Source organism: Hippocampus zosterae, chromosome 3 (genome assembly GCF_025434085.1).
Source record: "Hippocampus zosterae strain Florida chromosome 3, ASM2543408v3, whole genome shotgun sequence".
NCBI lineage: Eukaryota > Metazoa > Chordata > Actinopteri > Syngnathiformes > Syngnathidae > Hippocampus > Hippocampus zosterae.
In genome coordinates, this window is record NC_067453.1 from 21,497,063 (window position 1) to 21,518,855 (window position 21,793).

The 21,793-nt window shown below is 41.4% G+C and overlaps 1 protein-coding gene across 6 annotated transcripts in view; it reads right to left on the minus strand.

The window, feature by feature from the left end:
- scaper (S-phase cyclin A-associated protein in the ER) overlaps positions 1 to 21,793 on the minus strand; it is a 47,574-nt gene that overhangs the window by 8,350 nt on the left and 17,431 nt on the right. For 5 of the 6 annotated variants that reach the window (XM_052060426.1, XM_052060429.1, XM_052060428.1 and 2 more), the window contains 9 exons: positions 20,343 to 20,479; positions 18,314 to 18,379; positions 17,715 to 17,841; positions 12,018 to 12,133; positions 7,035 to 7,158; positions 5,562 to 5,791; positions 3,706 to 3,861; positions 1,818 to 2,052; positions 359 to 508 (listed from right to left, as the gene is read on the minus strand). In XM_052060426.1, coding sequence (XP_051916386.1) covers positions 359 to 508; positions 1,818 to 2,052; positions 3,706 to 3,861; positions 5,562 to 5,791; positions 7,035 to 7,158; positions 12,018 to 12,133; positions 17,715 to 17,841; positions 18,314 to 18,379; positions 20,343 to 20,479 — 1,341 coding nt within the window. Of the gene's footprint in view, positions 1 to 358; positions 509 to 1,817; positions 2,053 to 3,705; positions 3,862 to 4,983; positions 5,186 to 5,561; positions 5,792 to 7,034; positions 7,159 to 12,017; positions 12,134 to 17,714; positions 17,842 to 18,313; positions 18,380 to 20,342; positions 20,480 to 21,793 lie in introns of those variants that run through there. The other variant, XM_052060430.1, reaches the window with a different exon arrangement.

Consider the following 21,793-nt stretch of genomic DNA (forward strand, 5'->3'; position numbering starts at 1 on the left):
CAATTAATTTTAACAAGTTGCTCGAAAATAGATTTTATTCCAATTATTGTATACTTAATATGTACAACATCAACCACTATATTGTAGTCACTTGCACAATACCAGATCCAATACCAGACAAATATTTATATATGGACTTGGAAGCCAAATGAGCAAACAATTAGGAACGGCTCTGCGGGATATGCGCAATAGTGCAGCTCTGCACACTAACACCCAAAATAAAAAAAATCAATCAAACAAAATTTTTACAGGCGGAATTTTTGGTGGCTCTGGTCTTGGATCTCATTGGTTGTGTGCAGGTGGTCATAATTGTGTTGTTGGGAGGTAAATGCAGATATATATTTAAGAGCTCATTTACCTGGTTGTCCGGGTGATTGACAGTGAAGTATCCGACACAGATGATGACTTCGTGGAGCAGCTCTTCGGCCGAATGCTGGGTACAGTACCACAACAACGAGCTGACGATGTGGCGGAACGCGAGCGACAAGCCCTCGGCTCCTAGAACAGTCTGGGACATGGCATGCAGTGTTAGTGAGCGACACACTCACTTGAACATGAATTGCCAGCGACAAAGTTTACAAAGCTCTCAAAGTAATAACAAAGCAAAGTAATAAAATATTTTATATGGGTTGCTCGTGGGAACGCGCTTGGTAGAAAGAGTGCAAGCAAGCCCATGTGCCATAAAACATCGCAAAACCAACAGCGGAATGAGATGAGAGGAGCGGTTGGCTGACAGTATTTATCAAACATGTCAGTGTGACGGAGCACCAAAAGATCATCACAACTCCACTCAGGAGTTTGAGCACTGCAAAGTCCATACACAGTATACCTTTGACGCTAAACACTGAAGGCTTCATGCTTGCTTCATGAAAAAAAAAAAAAAAAAAGATCAAATGTGGTGTACAAATGACAGTAGGCAAGTTTTATGTTTGAAGATCAGGTGCATCTGCCAACGCCTCTGTACATGTCAAACCGATTTGTCTCGGTCACATGATGATACATCAGTAAAATAAAAATAAATAAGGCCCTAAAAATGAGTTAGAGGTCCTAGTTAAGATGTGGGTTTCTTGTTACAGGTGACTCTCACGCACCAACCCGCTCTGCCTAATATGTTTTGACAACCTTGCAAATATGACAATAAAGCCTTCAATAAAAGCACTTCATATCTTGCCTCTATTTCCAACAACTGATCTTTGTGAAGCAGGATTTTACGCAAAGACGGTGAAAAAAATACTCAGTAGCCTGGACATAAGTACTGCAATGCACTTGAGTGTCATTGTCACTAAATGCCCGTAGATGGGACTCCGTTCAAGTACAATACCAGCCTTCTCTGCACAATGATGCTGTCGCCTTCTCCTCCTGTGGCTGTGTAGTGTACGGCGCTGCTTACAGTGCTAATCCACTTGTGCTCCTCCCAACCGATGACCCACCGGGATCTAATCAATCCTGACAACAGACCTCAGGTCAGAGGTCATCCGTGTTTATGTCCACAAGTCGCTTTCGTCCCGAGGAGAGAAACTCCACTTCTAACAGACATGAAGATGGGAGCCGGCGTCAATCGTATCAAGTTTAAAGATTTATTTGATCAGGGTAGGATAAATATTTGTGTTTGTCTATTTCTGTGGTTAAACGCATGGAGATTGTTTTTCATGATTATTGAGTTAGGTGAGGGCATGATGCTTTCTTCCACTCCAGAATTTTATAGAATCTAAGCACAATACACAAAAATTAAGCAACAGTTACCTTTTTTGATAGCAACGACATGCGCAATGAATAGTTTCTTTGTTAATGGCAAACTCTACCATCATTGTGGATACCTGGAAGGCAGAGAGGTCAAGCAGGGCAAAACTGTTGAGGAAGCGGATGCCTTGCAAAGCCACCTGGATAACCCCTGGGCTGTAAGGTTCCTGACTCTGAGAGGAGGACTCCGGCGAGAAGCTGTGCAGCAGGATGGAATAGAGCGTGTGCACCACTCCCACTAGGTCTGTCGATTGCAGCAGGGCCGTTAGCCCAGTTGGGTCCTGACGTTTGTTGTCAAATATAGTGGACCCACTGAGGAGGAGGAGACAGAAAATACATGGTCGATAACAGAAAGGAAGACGAATGAAGATAGACTAACTAAGATCAAACTGGATCTCCTTGGTCACCCCCATTTACAGCTCGTTGAAAGGACAAAACGTCATGCGCGTATGGCTACAGTATCAAAATAACAGCACATACTCAGCTGCCCAACTTGGTGATAAGTTTTCAATGAAATGCATGCCATCCCTATTTTCAGAGCGATGTGCCTTTTTTTTTGCAGGTTACAAACTACAGGATGGACCAAAAAGAACCAAGGCTCAACGTATTTTCTTTTATTTGCGTAGCAGTTTTGCAACTCACTGACTTCCTTTGAGGAGCAACTTCATAATTACGAGAAGCATTTTTTAGGTTATTTTCACACAGACACATCAGTGAAGCACTATTTATTTATTTATAAATAAAACAAAATGCCTACAAATTAGGCGGCACTTTCTGACCACCTCAAGTCATTACTGCAAAAAGGTCTCTACGGCAGCCGCCATGATCTGCAGTCATGCACAGGGGAGGGTTTTGACCTCTGGCAAGAACCCACAGTGCGTGCCGATACTTGATGTTAGCCAACAGACCCTGTGTGAAATATGCCGCTACGCTAGAACACAGCCTCCGAATGCCATTATAATCCCCAGACACAGCAAATGGCATGGGATAAATATTCTAAATGGCCACTGAACATTCTCTTACATGACTCAGTGGTGGCACAGCCAAGCCTGTTGGATTCTATAATGGTAAATGAATGAGGTACAGTGGCAAAGCAGGATTTTTTTCTCTCCCTGAAGAGAGTATCCATGACATTGCAGTACAGCAAAAAAAGAAAAAAGATGTAATTAAAACAAATGTATAAAATACAGTTAAAAGCTACGTATCTATTTCTCTAAGCTTTGTTAAACTTGGGTGCCACAGCATATGTTTTCTACGCTCTCAATCACGTCTCGATAGGAACTACTGTTTGCGTTCTACCATCTTGTGGGAAAAAAAATTACTGATGTACTTTTAACTCATTCAGTACCAGCCAATTCTGGACCAAGTATGAAAAGACGTTTAAAAACGTCTTTTGGAGTGAATGAGTTCATCTTCTTACACCTGTTAACGACATGAACATTCTGTTCCTCGTCACTGAGGCGAGGCAGTTATGGAAAAAATCTCAAGTTAATAATGCTATTTGATATCAATATTTGGCATCACAAAATGCATTAAGTTAATTCCCAGTAACATCAAAGCTCACCCCAGCGACAGTGGACAATGTTGCTTTCAAGAGAAGAACTTTGGCGCTGACGTGCATTGGTGTGACTGTATGCTTAGCCTCTGTCAGCAGCACCACTGAACCTCTCTTTAGGGGAGGTCACCGGAGCACATGTGGGTGGGCTCCCCCCAAGCTGTAAGCTAAGGTTTATGGTGAGTGACAGAGAGCTGGGTCAAGTAGATGCCTATCTCTGTCGGCAGTAACGACAGCTTAGTTAGCTGGCTGGAGGAAACGATCCGGCGGCTGATTACAGAGGAACCAACCGTCTTTGTTTTAGGAACCACGGGAGTCGTTCTTAAGTGACCAAGAATTGAGAAGACACTCGACTCTTGGTCATTGGAAATGAAATGTGATGTGTCTGCCAGACATACGGACATGCTTACCGTCCAGTTACGACAAAGCACAGCTTGCACGTGCTGTACAACAAAGCTGAGGCTTGCTGGAGGAAAGCAGACATCTTGGGGTGCTCATCCACAGGGCTTTGGATGGATAAAAAGCACCCATACAGCTTGTCAATCAAACCCATGTTAACCACATAGCTGCAAGAAACACAACAAGAGAAAAGACATGCACGGGTTAGGGGACATTATTCTTAAATGTTCACTCAAATGAAGCAAGGATGACCTCATTGTACCACAAAATAAACCCGGAACCTTAATTCCGGAAAACAAACGCTTCTTGTTGTGCATACTTCCACATCTCCGCAGTGGAAAGCTAACACCTCCTCAATTCAACCCTCCACCCACTGCCATGACTGTGATATCTGCAATTTGTCTTTGCCAATGGCAGGTCTCATGCTCATGTTTCCCTGTGGTCTTTCAGCCACAAATCACTCCTAATAGTGTCATTAGAGGGCTGTGTGCCTTGCAGGATTTGGGTCTCTGTATACTTACCTGGGGTCTTCTTGCAGTCCCAGTATGCCTAAATATTTGTGCTCAGCTACTAGAGTACTGTCACTCGCCATCACAGCCTTTGACTCTTTGCGTAGTAGTGACTCCAGCGCTTAATTGCACGAATGGATTAATTCAATCCATAACATTTACAGACTTTTTGGGCAATTGTATTTCAATTCTGCAAAATCAGATTGGGGAATTACTTGGTTGGATGAATTTGATGTGAAGAACCTGCTTGTATAATTGCGTGGTGACTCGACACTTCCGTCCATGAAGTGTATCTCGATGACTAGTCAGTCACATTTGGGGGGCCCCTTAAAACAGGTGACAATGCCGATCTTACATTGCAGCCCATTCGACACTTGAACCCGTTCCAATTGTTTTGACTTCTTCTTCTTTCACAGACCGACTGTGGCTGAAAGGATCCATCCTCACGTTGACCGCTTTGTTCAACGTTTTCGTAATGTTTGACAAGCTGCTTGGTGGTCGCACTTGCCACTTGGCGCCACATCATATGAGCCCGAACTGAAAACATTCGAGGCTATGACAAAGGTCTAAAAACACTGAAACGAAAACTGAGAATGTTCTAATGAGCAGAAACGAAATTGTGAGCCGCTTTCCATTTGATATATGGCGCGGTATAATGAGATTGTCAAAGAGAAAGCTAAAAATGTTTTGATCTTTTGTCCTTTCTCACTTGAGTAATACATTACAGAAGGCAGTTGAGGTAAATCCTCTGCTCATACTTGGGATTAACTGAGACGACACCATTTTTCTCAAGCCCTCCCCTGTCTCCAGGGTTACGACTAGGTCAGTGGATGAGAGTGGTGGTTCCTTGCAGCTGCTCCAACACGATGAATCACGGCTTGTGGGAGGGATGGTGGAAAGGACGCAGTCTTCCAATGGCTTCTTCATGGGGCCAGGGCCTGCCTTTCCTCATAGCCCGCATTTCTCCATCCCAGGCTGCCTCCTACAGTCCAGATCCACATGGTGAGCTCCGACGCCAGGTTCAAGGGGACCTTTCAAAGCCCTGCAAGTGCTCTTTGTTTATGCTACTTTGTGCCCACCCCTTTCGAAATTGATCCTACTTGAAATGTGTTACACAGTGTGTGCATGGAGTATAAGTTGGAAAAATGCCAGAATACACGTTCATTCTCACACTGCTCCCATTCTGACAAGACACAATTTGGGGGGGTTCTTCTCCCCAAGAGGGCTCACATTTTGTCAGCAAATACATCACAAGGCATCCTATGGAAGATCCAAAGATTGACCAAGTCTTAAACCCAGTTAAGAGAATATAAAGCCACAAAAATGTACGACTAAATAAATATGAAGAAGGGAAATACCTGATTAGGTCTTGCGTGCGAGTATTGAAGGACTCTGTGGCGCTGTTCTTGACCTTGGGATCTGGCGAAGAAATCACCGTGTTTTCCGTTTTTCCTGACTCTGAGGTCAGCGGAGACAGGCACCCCAAGACGGTCGCAGTGGTCTGCAATAGGCCGGTGGTAAAACCCTCAAACACTTGTTTGTTAACACTGCGGCCAAAGATGGACTTATCCTCATCTGGAACATAAAGCTGCAAAACAAAACACAAAGAGATCACACCAAAGGCCAACATGTAAAAGATGCAAACATTGCTAAAGGTGAAAAACAAAACATTAAATATAAAATTTTAGACACATTTTAATGAGCTAGAGTGTAGCCCTCAGATAGGCAAAGACAGATCCACTGCTTAAGAGAAATTTAAGTACAGAATACTCAATTTTGTTGACAAAATACCTTTTCCAATACATTGATGGAAATTTAAACTACACTAGGAAATTTTATATTGCACCATAAGCTTTTCTCACCATTGTAGGTTTCCATAATTGTCTAGAAAGTTAGTTTTTACACAGCAATGTATAACGCTAAAACCTCTGACTGGCTCTAATGGCTGGGCTGAATGCTGCCAGTGTAGGGAAACTTAGACCAATGCCGACATTCACAAAAAAATATATAAAAAATATAAAAACATAGCAAGTCAAACTCTGTGACGTACTCAGTCGTGTGCAACTTGCATACCAGGACACATGACGCATACGAAGCACAGGGAATGTGTTAAACAACATCCAATGCAAATAATGTGTCAGAACGCAAACAATTTGCTCAGTCAGGAAAAAATATGTCAGTTGTAACCCTACTAGACATGTCAGTCAGTGCAGCAACTGTTGCGATGTGTTTTATATAAACCGAAGCACAGATGTCAGCCTCTCTCTCTCTGTGCCCTAAGGAAATATGACTGCTTTGAATTGGAACTCAGAACAGAAGTAAGAAACCCCAAAAGAGTTCATGCATGTATGACAAACGAATGCCTGCAACTTGTCTCGTCTGTGTTGTGAATATGGCTCAGTTAACTGGCACCAGGAGATGTTTGCCGAGCGATGAATTTGACTTCTTACAGGGTGATGAAAGAAAAAGACCTGACGAATTACAAAGCCGCCTGACTGACTGCGCACGCAAATACTCTTTGTGAAGAGGCTCTCCCATGCTTTTTTTCCCTTTTTAAATACTGAAGGGTTCCACTGAACAGTCAAAATATGGCACTGGATCTTAAATGAAACATGCATGGGTTATTACACATTAAGCACTAATAAGAGCTTCATATACTGAAAATGTATTTCCATCCTTAAAAAGTTGTCAAGGGTACTGAAATAATAACCCGGACACAGATTTTACGAGGAATCTCATGAGACACAATCAAACAAAATCTTCACAAAAAAAAAAAACAAATCTCATTTCAATGTACCTGTACTCATAAATGAAGCACTGCACTGACATACCGTTAGCTGGTGAAGCAGTAAGTCCATGAGGAGAGCGATCTTGTTGCTGAACAGCACATAGGAGCAGTTGAGGGGACAGCCGGAGCATGTCGAAAAGTAGGTATTCACAGCAACACAAAGGGACCTAACACAGAAAGGCAAGGGCAATCATGAATACATCATCATAGATTGAGGAAAACAAAGTACAGTGGCACCACGACTTAATCGTTTAATTCGTTGCGTGACTATGAAACTCATAATTGCTCACATCCAAATCAACTCTCCCCATTGAAATGAATGCAAATGCCATTAATCCGTTCCAAAAACACCCAACAGATTTTTCTTTTTGTGAACTGAAGATACATTCACACTGAACTTATTTACTCATCAGGACACTAAACACACTCTTCTGCATTTGTGCTTCCTTGAGAGTAAAATTTGTAATCAAAGGTGTATCTCAGTGGCAATGCGAGAGAAGGCTCCCCGCACAAGACTTCCCCAAGGCAGCAGAACACAATCTGAGTTCCATCTTGGGTGAGATTTTGCGGTATTCCCACTGAAGAGATAAAGCTGTTCTGAGCAGTTCCTTGCGAGCCCCAGGCAGCTACCAGCGATAAGCTTATCAGCTTGCTTCTGTATTATGTGTGCTTAAAACGAACTCCAAAGAAGACTGATGCCTCAGATAACTGCCTAATTCTTCTGTGGTGACAACAACATCACCCCCATTCCATTTGATCAGTGAATATTTCCTGACAACTGTCTATTTTAGCGATTGGCAACATGGCGTGTCCTATCTCCATAGTGGGAAAAGGTAATCTGTCTCTCTAGTGCTCAAAAAGCAGGCTATGGTAATATCAGTTGGTAAACATTTTCTATCAAAGCTTTCACATCTGCTGCTCGTTTTCAGTCAAGCCATGCTGGCATAAGGCAAGGAAAATATATTAGGTTGAGCGAGACCCGAGTCACAGAGTAACTTTGTTAGAATTCTCAAGCAGCAGCCAGCCATCTTGTGCTTTTCATAACATGTTAACACATTTATCTAAACTAAGATGCAGCACAGTGGCAAACATTAAGTCTGATGACAACATGCACGATGGTGCAGGAAGTAACAAAAATACACACAAAAATAATAGAACAAAGGTGTGAGCGGCCATCTGCCAACATGACATTCTTCTCATTTGACAGTGGTAAGATGATCATCTTGGTTTGAAGGAGGAAAAATGTATATGTCAGTTTGAATGAAATCATAAAATTACATGCTGCACACATCTTACGAAATCCAAACTGTGGCAGCCATGGGCATGAGTCAACTAAGGGGCTTGACGTCACCATGATGAGAACAAAGATTTTTTTACTTGTCGAGTAGCCTCATATGACATAGGAGGAACATCACAGATGTCTGAACTTAAAATATTTCTTTCTGCCATAAGCTATCAACACAGCAACAAGTTCAGTGTGTTCCATAATAGCGCCAGTAACAAGTGTACTATAGGCATGTTGTGTGTGCGCTTCTTTACAAATGGCATAGAAACAGTACATCCTATAAAGTAGACCTATTAAGTAGCAATAAAGATTATTTTCATGAACGGTAAACAAGAGGACATTTTTTTAAAATGTAATTTGATTAACTGTATGTCTATTTCCTCTCTCCTTTGACTAACAAAATTGATTCTGTTCCCCAGATGCCAATCTAGACCTTTGGCATTAACAAGCCACTCCCCCACCTGCTAATGTAATGAGCATGCAATTGCTTTGTAACGCAGCTAATCGGGCTTATCTTTAGTCATCTCCGAACAAATGGGGAGTCTATCAAAGACATGTTTGTCTTACGCTCTTACACCAGCTTGTACAATGAAGCGTCGTCGCGATCTGTCTTTGGTTTCCTCCCACCTAATTGAGCTTGATGAGGCAGACACCCGATAGGCCGCCTTTCTCTCCCAATTCGTGATGGCTCCAGTCAAGAGATTTTGAGAAACAATTTGGTAAAGTGCTGAACCATCTTGTCTCATGTTTCTCAAAGGTGTGGTTGATAACCATTGAAGGCAACATTCCATAAGTCGCACCTCCACGCTGGTTCTGATTGTTTCTTTGCATGTTCTCAAAAGTGACGAGAGCAATTCTGTTAATCCGCTGAGACCAGATAATGATGGCAATTGCGCTAGAAAATTACAATTCTGACTAAATCAGGAGATTTCTGAGAGAATAACCAATAAGTGATAATTTGCACATTGGCGGCCAAATTAACCTCATAAAACAGGGATTAACATTTTACCTGTGAAGCTTTGTGGGGCAAATCCTTAGAGAAATGTGGATGAGAGGTGGAAGGATGACACACACCTGATCAACTTCAACCCCGATCTGTAGCAGCCTGGGTGGCCTCTGGGCTTTCGCATGATAGGGTTATGGTGTGGGCAGGTTGAGGATTTTTTTTTTCTTCTCGCAATTTCTGTTTGCGTATCGCTTCAATAAGAAGACGAGAACATCTCAGAGTTTAAATTAATTTAATAATTGATATGAATTAAAAAGTAGACACTAATGAAACTTATGTCGTTGGCATGTAATTTAGGTTTTTGTAGTTTCAACATCAAAAAGATATCTCAATGCCATTTATGAAAAACAGCAAAAATGCTCTTTTTGTCACTGCCTCGATTTATCTACTCTGGGATCTGTGCTCCTCCAGTCTCACATTTCTCACTCTCTATACGCTTCTTATGTGAGCAGTCAAGCTTGGCTAAAGTAAACCGGCAGAAATCTGACCAACTTCAAGATCGGGTTGAGTCACCGCCTCTTCAACAGGGCAAATTTGTGTTCAGGGGAAGAAAACGAATCCTAAGCCAAAATAGAAAAGGTGAGGAGGAAATCCAGCTCCTTGTGCTGTCAAACAATCCCTTCATTCACTGCTATCTAAATGACATTTAATTTGATTCTGCTGCTGATCACTCTGATACCCTGAGTGCTTCCAGGACATCGACTCTGGTTGTTGCCCAAAACTGGCCAGGTTAGGGGGTGGTGGGGTGATCTGATGAGCCGTAACGCAGCGTCACAGACACACTCAAACAAATAGTGGAAAACATCCTGAAATAAAGCCACCGGCAGCAGGTCTAATTTCACAGGATCCACTACGTTATATGAGACAAGAGGTGCAAATACAAATTGGGTTAACACGCATGTCTATGGACTCCTAAATCCTTTGATGCAGATCCCCTGATCAAGTTACCATCATAACAATATCTGTCTATTTAAATGCAAGTAGTATTAATCACGTATTAGATACATTTACAATGAGATCAATGATCAATGAAAGACTTAGGAAGTATTATTATTTAAGACTGCACTGTTGTGCACTGAGAAATAAGTCCAATCTCATTATCGTGTATGTTAAATCTCAAAATTTTAACTCGATGCCCCAGCAGTCAACACCGGGTTTACACCAGGACATAAGTGAAAGTTTGCAGAGGAATTAGCTCATTAATGTAATGCTAACAGGATGGAACATCCCTGGGGAGAAATATGGCCAGTGCATCACCGCAGTTGCCATCCTTTTGGGGTTGTAAAATTGCTCTGCTCATCTGGCAAGGGGAGGCAATCAATATGGTAGCATCACTTGTAAACCGATAGCGCAACACACACTCTGGGGCTTGTGTCTACATGGTGGTCCATTATGACGTGTGGCCAATCAGATGAAGGTCAGTGACAAGTAGACAGCTGACGACATCTATTCGTCAGTTATCAGCAGTATTGGTAACTAAATATTATGCTGGCATTGCAATACAACACAAAATTACCATTCCACCTTACAGGTATATTTATTATACGTTACAAGAGGTAGTCATGAGCCAGTAGTCTTGTGACATAGCCACAGAACTTTATCCTGTTACATCGTCTTTGATGTGGCCAAAGGGGCATCATACTTTTTATTAACATTTATCTAAGGTACAGATAAACCACGTTTGAAATATAGCCAGTGAAAAATGAAAATTGACCAATGACCAATTTTGAAAGCTATTGGGCCTTGGATGAGGGGAGCTGTATGACTGCCTATCATACTTACTGCTATCAGATTTTTTTATTTTGGCAGAAGACTTTTCTAGACTTTTCGATACAATGTTACGGGTTAGTAAAGAGAGAGTCAAACCATGGTTAACTGAATTAAACACAGAAATCATCTGTCTAGGATTCCCCGCGATTAGGATTTTTGATTAGAACCGCCGCCCAAAAATCAATAGACAAGTGAGGCCCTTAAAAGCCTTATAAATAAAAGAATTTCTCCATTAGCAGGGATTCGGAGACCACTAAATGCTAATAAATGGAAGAGGAAGGCCATTCTGCTCCATTACAGAGTTCCACGAGAAAGAAGGGCTTTCTGTGTCTCCAACATTATCTACCGGAAGGCCTGGCAAACGCCTGAGCTACAACTCAAACATACGCTGACCTCTAAATGGCAAACAGGACAGGTTGCCAGAGTGATTGGTGAAATGGAACCGCTTTCAAATTTCTGTGAACACATTGATACTCATTTATGCATTTTAAGTATATTTATTGAGAAGCGACCAAGAACCACTGATTTGTTGCGATAAACTCAGTAAATTACAGCAATGAGGACAAACAAATAAGAAAAAATTGTGTGACATCACTGAGGTCAGCCAAAACATACAAGCCACAAAGTGAAACTGTAACTGAATGGTTTCTCTGCATAAACCAGTCGAAGTATTAAATGAAAAGTGGTCAGGAGGGATGAAAGAGAACCACAAATTGCAAAGGAATGCTAAGGTGATGTCATTATCAATATTTCAAACATTGCTACGCATAGTGTTTTGGAGCATGGTTGAAGGATTCAACTTTCAGGCAAAACAGCCTTTTTTCTGACAACTAAAGTCACCTACCTGCGAATTGAGCAAGCGGAAAACAAGTGGTGTAAAATACACTAATAAATTGTGTGCAACTGAAAATTAAATGCATTTGGTAAAGTGCATTATCCGAGCACAGTTTATATGTGGTACTAACTTGTAAGGAATACGGGGAAGGGCCGTGGGTGAAGAGGCAGCAGTGACGACTTGCAGGATTTGCTCCAAAGCTGATAAGCCGCCGCCCATTTGGAAGGCTATTTGGTCTGCGGTGTTCTGAAGGAGGACAAAGTAAAGAGACAACAAGAGAGAGAAAAACAAAAAGGTACAATTAGGAGAGTGAAGCACAGACTGGACGGGCATGGTTGCATGGCTCTCATGAGGGCAGGGGCCTCTTTGTTCGAAAGGGGCGAGGCATTGAAATTCCAAACAAAGTATAGCCCGTTTGAGCTCAAACAAATAGATTGACCCACCTGCAATCAAGTTTCAATAGAGGGCAAATGGCACCGTTGGGAACATGCTTTGATTAAGACTAGGGTGGTCTCAACAAAGTGTGCGAGTCAAAAAAAAAAAAAAAAAAAACAAGGGAAAACTGGCAGTTTCTGCAAATCAGGAGTTGGCCGTTTGAAAAGTATACGGCGGTACATCACAATGAATGATGGGGACGTACCAATTACGATACAAGTATGAATTGAACATCCAAAAGATGAATATCGCCACCCTCTGAAAAATAATGGCCTGAATCAAATTTGATTTAAAAAAATTATTCAGGATAATGGCCACCTCTCCTAAAATTGGTGACATCCTTAGTTCAACAGATCATTCTATTCTACCCCTGGAATGAAAGTATACATTGCGTCAATTGGAGTGATATTTTAGGAGGTTGAGGATATACCCAAGAAATGTGCTGTGTAGTTTTTGTCTAATCTTCCTGCCAAACATCGGCTTTTGTCTTTGCACTCAGTGGAGGTACAGCACAATCTCAAGCATTGGTTCTCCGCTTGGTGAAAGAAAAATAATTCCAGACACCTGTGTCCACAATTGTAGACTTTTGACCGTAGGTTAATGCCGCAATGTTTTTTTTTGTGTACTGACTTCAATGTGGAGATGAATTTGACGATTGTTGTTAATCTTGTTGATTATTGAATGGTGGCTGGAAGGTTGGGTAAAACCAAGGTGATCACACCATCGACTGCATTTGTGTCTAGGTTGATCGAGAGGAAATAGCTGTAGGGCTTTGCTGCTCAAGGACCTACTTTGCACGACTTCAGTGCACTGCGTTACATTGAAGGTCACCCCTTCTCCTAATGAGGTTACGGGCTCCTTAGTGCTATGACAGCGCTAATATCCAGCCACTTCGCAGTGCTTTTGTTCACGAGATGGTAAGTTGCCAACAAGCCTGAACACATTAGAGAGCCAAGCGCTTTGCTAAATTACAGATAAGATCTTCATCTGTCACTCATGCCAACCGAGGAGGCCAAATGCTCCTTGATTCCGGTGTTGCGCACAAACTATCTTTCCGGTTTTGACACAAAAGCTTGGACAAGCATGCCAAAGACTTTTATGCTTGAACATAACGAGAAATGTCCTAAAGACGGTTTGGGCTAGGTTTCCATTTCGAAATCACTCAAGAGGACGAACTACAATGCCCTACCCCAAATGCATTGGGTTTCAGACACAGAGTTTAGTCCTTCTCTTCACTTTCCTCTCAACACGCCAACCAAAAAGCTCTCAATGTGTGGCAGCTCTTTCATTGGAGCTTATTAAAAAGTACAGAATGGGCTAAATGGGACATGCCAAGTCCTGGCTGGCTCTAGTAAAAAAACAGACAGACAATGAGCTCGGCTTAGTATCTTCTGATGACAGATATATATCTGTTGTGGAAATGGGACGAAATTGGCTGGAAAGGATTAAGTTCAAACGACATAATGTATGCACTCTCAAAGTAGCCAGATTTTTCTCTCCTTTCCTGTACATCTACTTGTAGTTAGCATTTGAATTCAAGAATGACATTTTAATTAACATTGCTTTCGATGTCTTTAAGTGAATGTAGCTGCCGTCAATTCCACGGTTAGCATTTGCATTGTTAGCAATTCACTCAACACCTAGTTCAGTAACACACGACGACAGGTGGACCAGCAAGAATATGATATTAATTCATTATGGACTAAACAGACGAAATAACTGGCTTACAATTTAACTATTGAACACATTCCTACATCTTGCACCTAGTTATTTTTTATTGGGCTGACAACCTTTAAAAATACAGTTCATGATCCCTTCCATTTATTTGGATCAATTTTAACCCCCAAATCAATATTAACAATAGAGGAGAAGCTAATTTATCTTTCTTTAACAGAACGGCCACCAAAGGCCAACCATTAAGACGCAAGTTAGAAGGATGGCTTCTGAATAATACACGAAGGAGAATCTTATTCAATTACTGTCCAGGGTCAACTATTGTTACCCCAGCTGATTGAGAAGGCAGCAGCAGCTGTTAATTCCTTCACCCATGTGGACAGACCAGCCAGATTGCACTTTGTAGTCCCCTCTCACCAGACAGTTTAATTACATGAAGAGAAGGGAATAGCCTCGCCCGTCCAGCTTGACCAACAGATGGACAAGCAAGTAGTCAAGTTGATACAACACTGAAAATCTCACATTCACTCTTTTGCATGAAAAGATGGGATTTTCATCATGAAACTTGACAAGAAGCTCAAACAAAGAACTCTTGAGCCCAGCTGGTGGCAAACCGCAAGAGGAAGTAAACATTTGGGAATTTAGTATAAACTTGTGTATGTCTGTATTGGTGTAAGATTTACATTTGTGAGTAAATTGTGGTGATATCGTCATTATTTCAGCATTCATACGTTTTGTTTTTGACATTTTGGTCTGGTGCTGTTCCATGAGATTTTTCAAATGTAAAAGCGGTCTCTTGGCTCATGATGGTTGGGAAACACTGGACGAAACAACATGAGGTCTGGGAAGCAGAGGGTCAACCACACACGTCAAATGCTCATCCGTGCAAAAAAAAAAAAAAGTGTCGCAAATAGACCGTCACTCTTTACGAGAAGCAATAACGGAATATTTTTGTCCCTTCAGATGTTTCAAAAGCACCTAACAAAATACAATTTGGTATTTGTCCATTTAAATGATAAATAAATGTAGTTTAAAAAAAAGCCATGCTTTGCAGAGCATGTGAATGCACAACTTGTTTTCTGAATGTATAATTTCCTAATGAAGATGAACATGTAAAGAAATGTACTCACTTCTGCTGTCAATGACCGTGAGCCCTGTGTGTCTCTAACCTTAAGAAAACACTTTCAAAGTTCAAACTACTCCCTATTCGGCACAAGCAGGCTCTGACAGCTGGCATTGAAAACGCAAATAAAGCGCACACTTTTAGGTACTCACAGGTCTGTGTTATTGACATTTTCTTACGTGCTGCATATTTTTGGACAAGCTATAATTGAAAACACTAATAAACACTTTGGGCAGTTTGTAACGATAATAAATGAGTGTGTGCGGAAAAAAAAGGAGCAGAAAATTGGAAGAATTCGCTTCTCAATCACGTAGAGTATAGCTAGAATTAGCTTTGACACAAAATAAACCATTAGAGGCCACAGAGGGAGAAACAAGACGGGGTCAGAGAGAGACGGCATAACCTCACGAGCGGTGTTAGTGTGTGCGTGTGTGTCAAGGGGTGGGGCCAAAACAGCCGTGCAGGAGGGTAGTGTCGGGTGTTGTCTACAGAATTAGGAGAGAAAGTGGAGACTGAATCAGATATGAGGCAGAAAAACAAATCCGTAGGTGAGTCAGTGACATGAGAGATGATTGTTAGGTCAAATAATCTAAACGGCACCGACTTGAAGAGGCCAGACAGCCATGCTGACGGAGACTCTATTTATTTGACTTTGTCCAGGGATTAGAGAGCAAAGTGTTCTCCCGACTGCCTCATTTGCCAATCATGCTTCCCCACGGCTCTACATTTTGTGAGATGGTGGAGCCAAGCGTGACCATTTGAGTTTTTAAACCGAGGTGAACGACAAGGCCCTCGATTTGCCTCTTTGACACCAACAGCAGCGCTGGTGAGGGGCGCGCATCTTCAGTGGCCCACTGACCTCTGGCCTCATGTTAAGTGGGCGGAGCAGAGTTCCTCATTGCCGTGACAGCCTGTGAGCTACAACACAGCTGACTCCTCCTCTCTCCTTAGAGGAGGCTGCGCCAGCCAGTAGTTCTTTCGAAGCATCCCTGGGGAAATACGATAATGGCATCTCCGGCTCACCCAGTTGTCACTGATGGGACTCCATAATCTTTCTATTCTGACGCCCACAGACGCGCAGTGGGATGGTATAATGGCGCAAACCACAAGTTGGCAGGAAATTTATGCCTCATCACAGGAAGTGGGCTGTATATTTTCCTCATCATAAACTTGGTGGCAGGTGTTTTAATGGCTTCCCTCTGCTCAAGTTAATGTTTTTTTTTTTTTACATTAAAAAAGTATGAAAAGGTTTCAAATAAACTCTAGCTGGAAACACAAGTTATATGTAACTATATTGAATATAGTTATTCACTTATCTTTATTGGATACTACTGTAACATATTTATAGTCATGATCAATTGCCATAGATCATAGCTTTTTGGGACATGTTCACGCTTACATTAGATAAGATGCTTCATCGACTTCAAATTTTGGCACAGCCATGGCATTTAAAGCAAGTTTAGCGTCATTTTCAATAACCGGTTAACACTTCAGCACTCCTTCAGGGTTACAGCAGGATGAAATGCTCAACGTTTTAAAACGCGGCAGCAAAGTGAGCTCAAAACAGACTGTGCTTTGAATCATTTTATTAAAACGGCAAACTGTACAGTTTCAATAGGGCGGATATTGATATCAGTAACATTATTTACGTAGTAAATGAAGGTATTGCTGCCCTAGCTACAAACTGTGTTGTGGAAATGCAAGGCTCTTGATTACAACAAGAAGTGAATACAACAAATTTACCAAATTACCCCTCACAATAATTGTACATCCATCCACTAGAATACTGAAACCCCTGTGAAAATGTGCAAAACATTGTAATGGTCTGTAATAATGGATTTTGAGTTGAATAAGACGCTGCGTGGATGAACTACTGTATATGCGTAAATGTCTGGCAGGGATAATATATATATGGGATAATATATATATATATATATATATATATATATATATATATATATATATATATGAGCGTGGATGGTTGTTCGTCTCTGTGTGCCCTGTGATTGGCTGGCAACCTATTCAGGGTGTCCCCCGCCTACTGCCCGGAGACAGCTGGGATAGGCTCCAGCACCCCCCGCGACCCTAGTGAGGATCAAGCGGTTCGGAAGATGAATGAATGAATATATATATATATTTTTTTTTAATTCAACTGCCCATTGTCTAAACCAGTGGCGTCTGAGTGGTACAAACCACAGACATAGGGACAACGCTAACTCTTGTGCCAGGAAGCACCTCTATTGGTACCATGTGTACAATCAAAACATAGTTAACATGGTCTTCATTAGTCAATAACCAAAGGCAAGTGGCTTCAGAGTAAGTGATACTTGGGAGGGTGAGACAGAGGGAGCTGAAGCCAAACACAACTAATGACCAAGGAGACATGCAGGGTGTCTGCCATGACCTGCGCTCAGCTGCAGATGACTCAGCCGACAGCCAAGCCCTCCAAAGAAAATCGGAACCACTGCTCAAAGCCAGCACAGGGACGATAAAGTTAAGTCAAACTGGATATTGATAGAGTATGACCGAATTCATTTAAAACCACGGGGAGACAAGAAGCTAATTTGTTTAAATCAATCAAGCCGTTTAAGATACCTGTTTCTCCAAGATGCGAGAAATCTCTCCCAAAGTTCGATCCAGACCGGACACTTTATTGTTGGCCCACTGGCTGCTATCTTGGCCCTGTAGTTGCTTCAAAAGGTCCTTCACGAGGCGTTGTAACCTGAAAATATAGTGGACAAAGGCAAACATCGGGGCACTAGTTTAATACACGTTGCAGTCATCAATTGAAGATTGAGTCATTAATTAATTTGACCTACAGCTACACTGCAAATTATCACAATAAATTATGGGCTTCTGCGAATGAAGTGAATATTTTTCCCCACTTGCAGTTTCAATAAAAGTCACCGGAACGCAAACGGCGAAAACAACAGACATTTATTGGACATTTTGGTTTTCACAAAAGGAGGTTTTGATCAACTGTCAAATCAAGTAGAAATAAAGACCTTTTTCCAAAAAACTAGCAATTTGGAAAAATGCGATTCACTTTGCGCATAGTGACCTGCTCCTGAGACTAATTGAACAACTATTTTTCAATTGCCAAAATAATCAGCCGTACAAAACAGGAAGTTTCCTAATTTTTGAGTAAAGACAAACATTTAAGATTTAAGAAGAAAAAAAAAGATTGCACTTACTTGGCTTTGTACGGGGAGTCAGGAACTTGCGTCTTTGCCTCAAACGACGTCTCGTATTGCTTTGCTCTGGAGGGGTACAAGTGAAGAAAACGTTTTTCAATCCGAGGGGAAACGTGTTTAGCCTTCCAGTAAAGCAGGCTGTGGAGGAAAGTGTGAAAGGAAATAAAATGTTCGAGCCGAGTCTGTTTATTTGGCCTGTCAGCAGAGCGGCTCAGACACTACTGCTGATCTCAAAGCAGAAGCATTTTGCTGGCAGAGACTAAAATCATGATTAAATCATAATGTTAATTCCCCCTCTCACAGAAATCGAAAGACTCAAATTCCTTCTTTTCAGAAAAAGTAGGTCACGTAGGTGACAATCATTCAGTGTGTTGAAAGTGCGACCAGAAAGTCATGGCCATCAGGGTAGTACTGTCCTACTGGAATCCATGTCCAACTATATGGCTTTGGCTTGCAACTGCATCAAGATTGAACAGGCATGATAAGGAACTACTGAATAGAACGCCTCAGGGTTCGTCATTGTCACAGATGACAGGCAGACGGGTGGCCGCACCTGAATGGATCTGAAGTGGCAAAATAAGAAAGAAAAGAGAACTTTATCACAGCTGAACCATTGATCATTTTTGGATCGAAATTGTAAATTTCATGATTGTCAAAATATTTTTACTCCACACTTCAGTAGCTTACCTGCTCAGGTCAATTCATATTTTATACAGGAGTGTCTTTGCAAGAACAATTCTGAGATCCTCTCACAGCCACGCACTTCTAACACACACCGAGTACTCGGTTTGCACTGACCAAACCATAAGCGAAGAATTTTAAGTACATTGTAAAAAGCAGGCTCCTTGCAACATAGAAAAAAATGATGATGTAACATTCGGACAAAATGACCATGTTTTCCTTCCTAACACGCTTATCATTATCATAAAGTTGAGCTGGTTGGACATAGATCGGAAAAAAAAAGAGACATTTTTCAATGTCGTCTTAAAACCATTTACACCCAATGATGAAGCAGCCAACATTTATGTTTTAAGAGGGTTCTGCGCTTTTTTTTTAATTGCCTTTGGGGGGCCTGCTGCCTTTGAGTGCAAGTCCCAACAGGGCTGGCGAGGGAGTGACAGAGAACAGATACGGATCATGTCACTTTCTCAACACCATAGAGCCTCAACAAAGCCAAGAACAGAAGTATTGAGACTGAGGCACCAGGCCAAAAAGGCATGAATGTTACAGCCTATGGTGTTAAAGCACTCTTTTAAAAGCACGGATGATGATGAAACAGGACAACATTGATTAAGAAAACGTTATAGTTGATGCTTTACATATTAAAACTGTACGTGACTTTATAAACATGCCATTTTACCCACACATTCGACAAATTATTTTCTCCTCACACAATGACATATATGGTCCACCTTCATCGCACAAGTTACTGTTTTTTTTTAATACCCCTCTAACACATTTAGACTTTTTGCGCACAAAAATGATAATACTGATGCTGACACTAACACTATCCCTTGCCTCTAAAACTTAACAATTGTGGACACCAAAAGTTAAAACAAAAAAAATAAATATCTTAGTCCGTTTCACTCCTTGTTCTGACTGACAGTTAAATTAAGTCAGCTCAGATCCATGTTCTGCTGCATAGCAACTGTGCCTCCAATTTGTTTATTAGTATTGACTTTTTTATTTTTTATATTTCATTTTTAAAAAATCAATAGTTAAAAGGAAGACAAATAGGCAAGGCTAATACATGCGTACTGGACAGACAGAAATGCGGCCAATGGCAGGGTAGCAATTTGTTGGAAAGCTCTTTGCAGGTGGAAGGCCAGGCCCAAGAGACCGATTTGCAGTTTTGCCGTGCAATCATCGAAAGTGCCCATATATTAAAGTCATTAGTGTTACCTTGTGAACAGTCAGGATGCACATAACGTGCTTTTTTAAAATGTTTTAATCACAGCCAACTCCTGCAACACTTTGGTCCTGTGTCTCAGAGATGACAAGTGATGAATTCACTGAAAAAGATACCGACCTGGAGTTCATCCTGGCACGGAGCTTCTTCGCCTTCTTGCGGGCCTTTTGCCTCTCCTCGTTATCCTTTACACTCTCAGAGGAAACGGAGCTGTCAGTCATGATGTCCACAATGTATTTCTTCAAGGAAAGATGCTCCTAAAACACACACACAAGTGGAACATTATTCTATGTCTAAACAAGTAGTATTTTTTTTCATCAAACAACTCATATATTGTCAACTGAAACAAATTATCAATTTTTGTTTTCCTTTCAGTTTGCATCAAAGAAATTCAAAGTTAGTTAAACAAGACAGCAAACAAGGGTTTGAGTCGTGAAAATGATCCCATTAAACACATGATTGTAAAAATGACTGTATCCTATAATCACGGCAATACAAATCCAGCCCCCACTCATAGACATGCTTTTAGGCGAGAGGAGTTGCTTAAACCATTTTTGTACTTCCATCAAGCGATGGTAATTATGTTGTTATCCATCACACCAGAGGAGAGGCCGCTCACATAAAAGGGCTTCCATTGAGACGTCAAAACTAAACCTCTGTGTGGGCTGCCATGGCCCTTGGTGACAAGTGCTGGTCCACCTGCAAACTGAATGGAGGGTTTCACTACAGTGGAACGTAATACAGTTGTCACAGTCAGTCAAAAGGTGTGGGTAAAGTCCATTAATCATTGCTTCTGAAAGATGACTAAATATAAAGTAGATTGTTTGGATCAGCCTATGGGAGTAATTGTAAAGTCACATTCAATGTATCAAGTGTTATATTGTAAATATTGCGATGAGACAGTCTCTTGTGGAACTCCTGTTCTGGGCGAATTTATCGATCCACATTGATACAGCTTTAAAATTCCAGAGCTGAAATCGTGTCATCCCATTTTGCATCCCTTGTTTCACAAATTGATTAATCGACATTCAATTTCACACAACCCAATGATGTTCAACCCTAGTCAGAAAGTGTAAAGGCAAACCAAGATTTTGCCTTTACACTTTTTATTTTATTTCCTCTAGAACTAGAATTTGAGGGAACCAAATGTTAATTGCCCAGTCAAACTCATTCTCTAGATTTTCAGTTGACACGTGTTAAAGCCTACCCCCCCCCCCCTCGTTTCTTCATACAGGTCAGTCATGACCCATAACCATAGATGTCATCTCACTTGCTCTCAGTAATCTCTCTGAGAGGCAATCTCATGAGCTTGCCACTCACCTAATTGAACCATTTCAATAATGCAACCAAAACATTTGTCCAAAATACATCATGCCGGTAATAGAAAAAGGTAAAGTGAAATGTTATACTGCCACATAAAGAAAATGTTGACAAGCAGCTGTAGATGCTTTAGCAAATACAGATAGTTATAACAAAAAGGGCTAGTATAAACTCAGTAGCTTGTAGAATGTTTGAGGCAGTTAAATATGGTGGTGACAGACAGGTGTCTGCCACTGAACCATTGTCAGAAA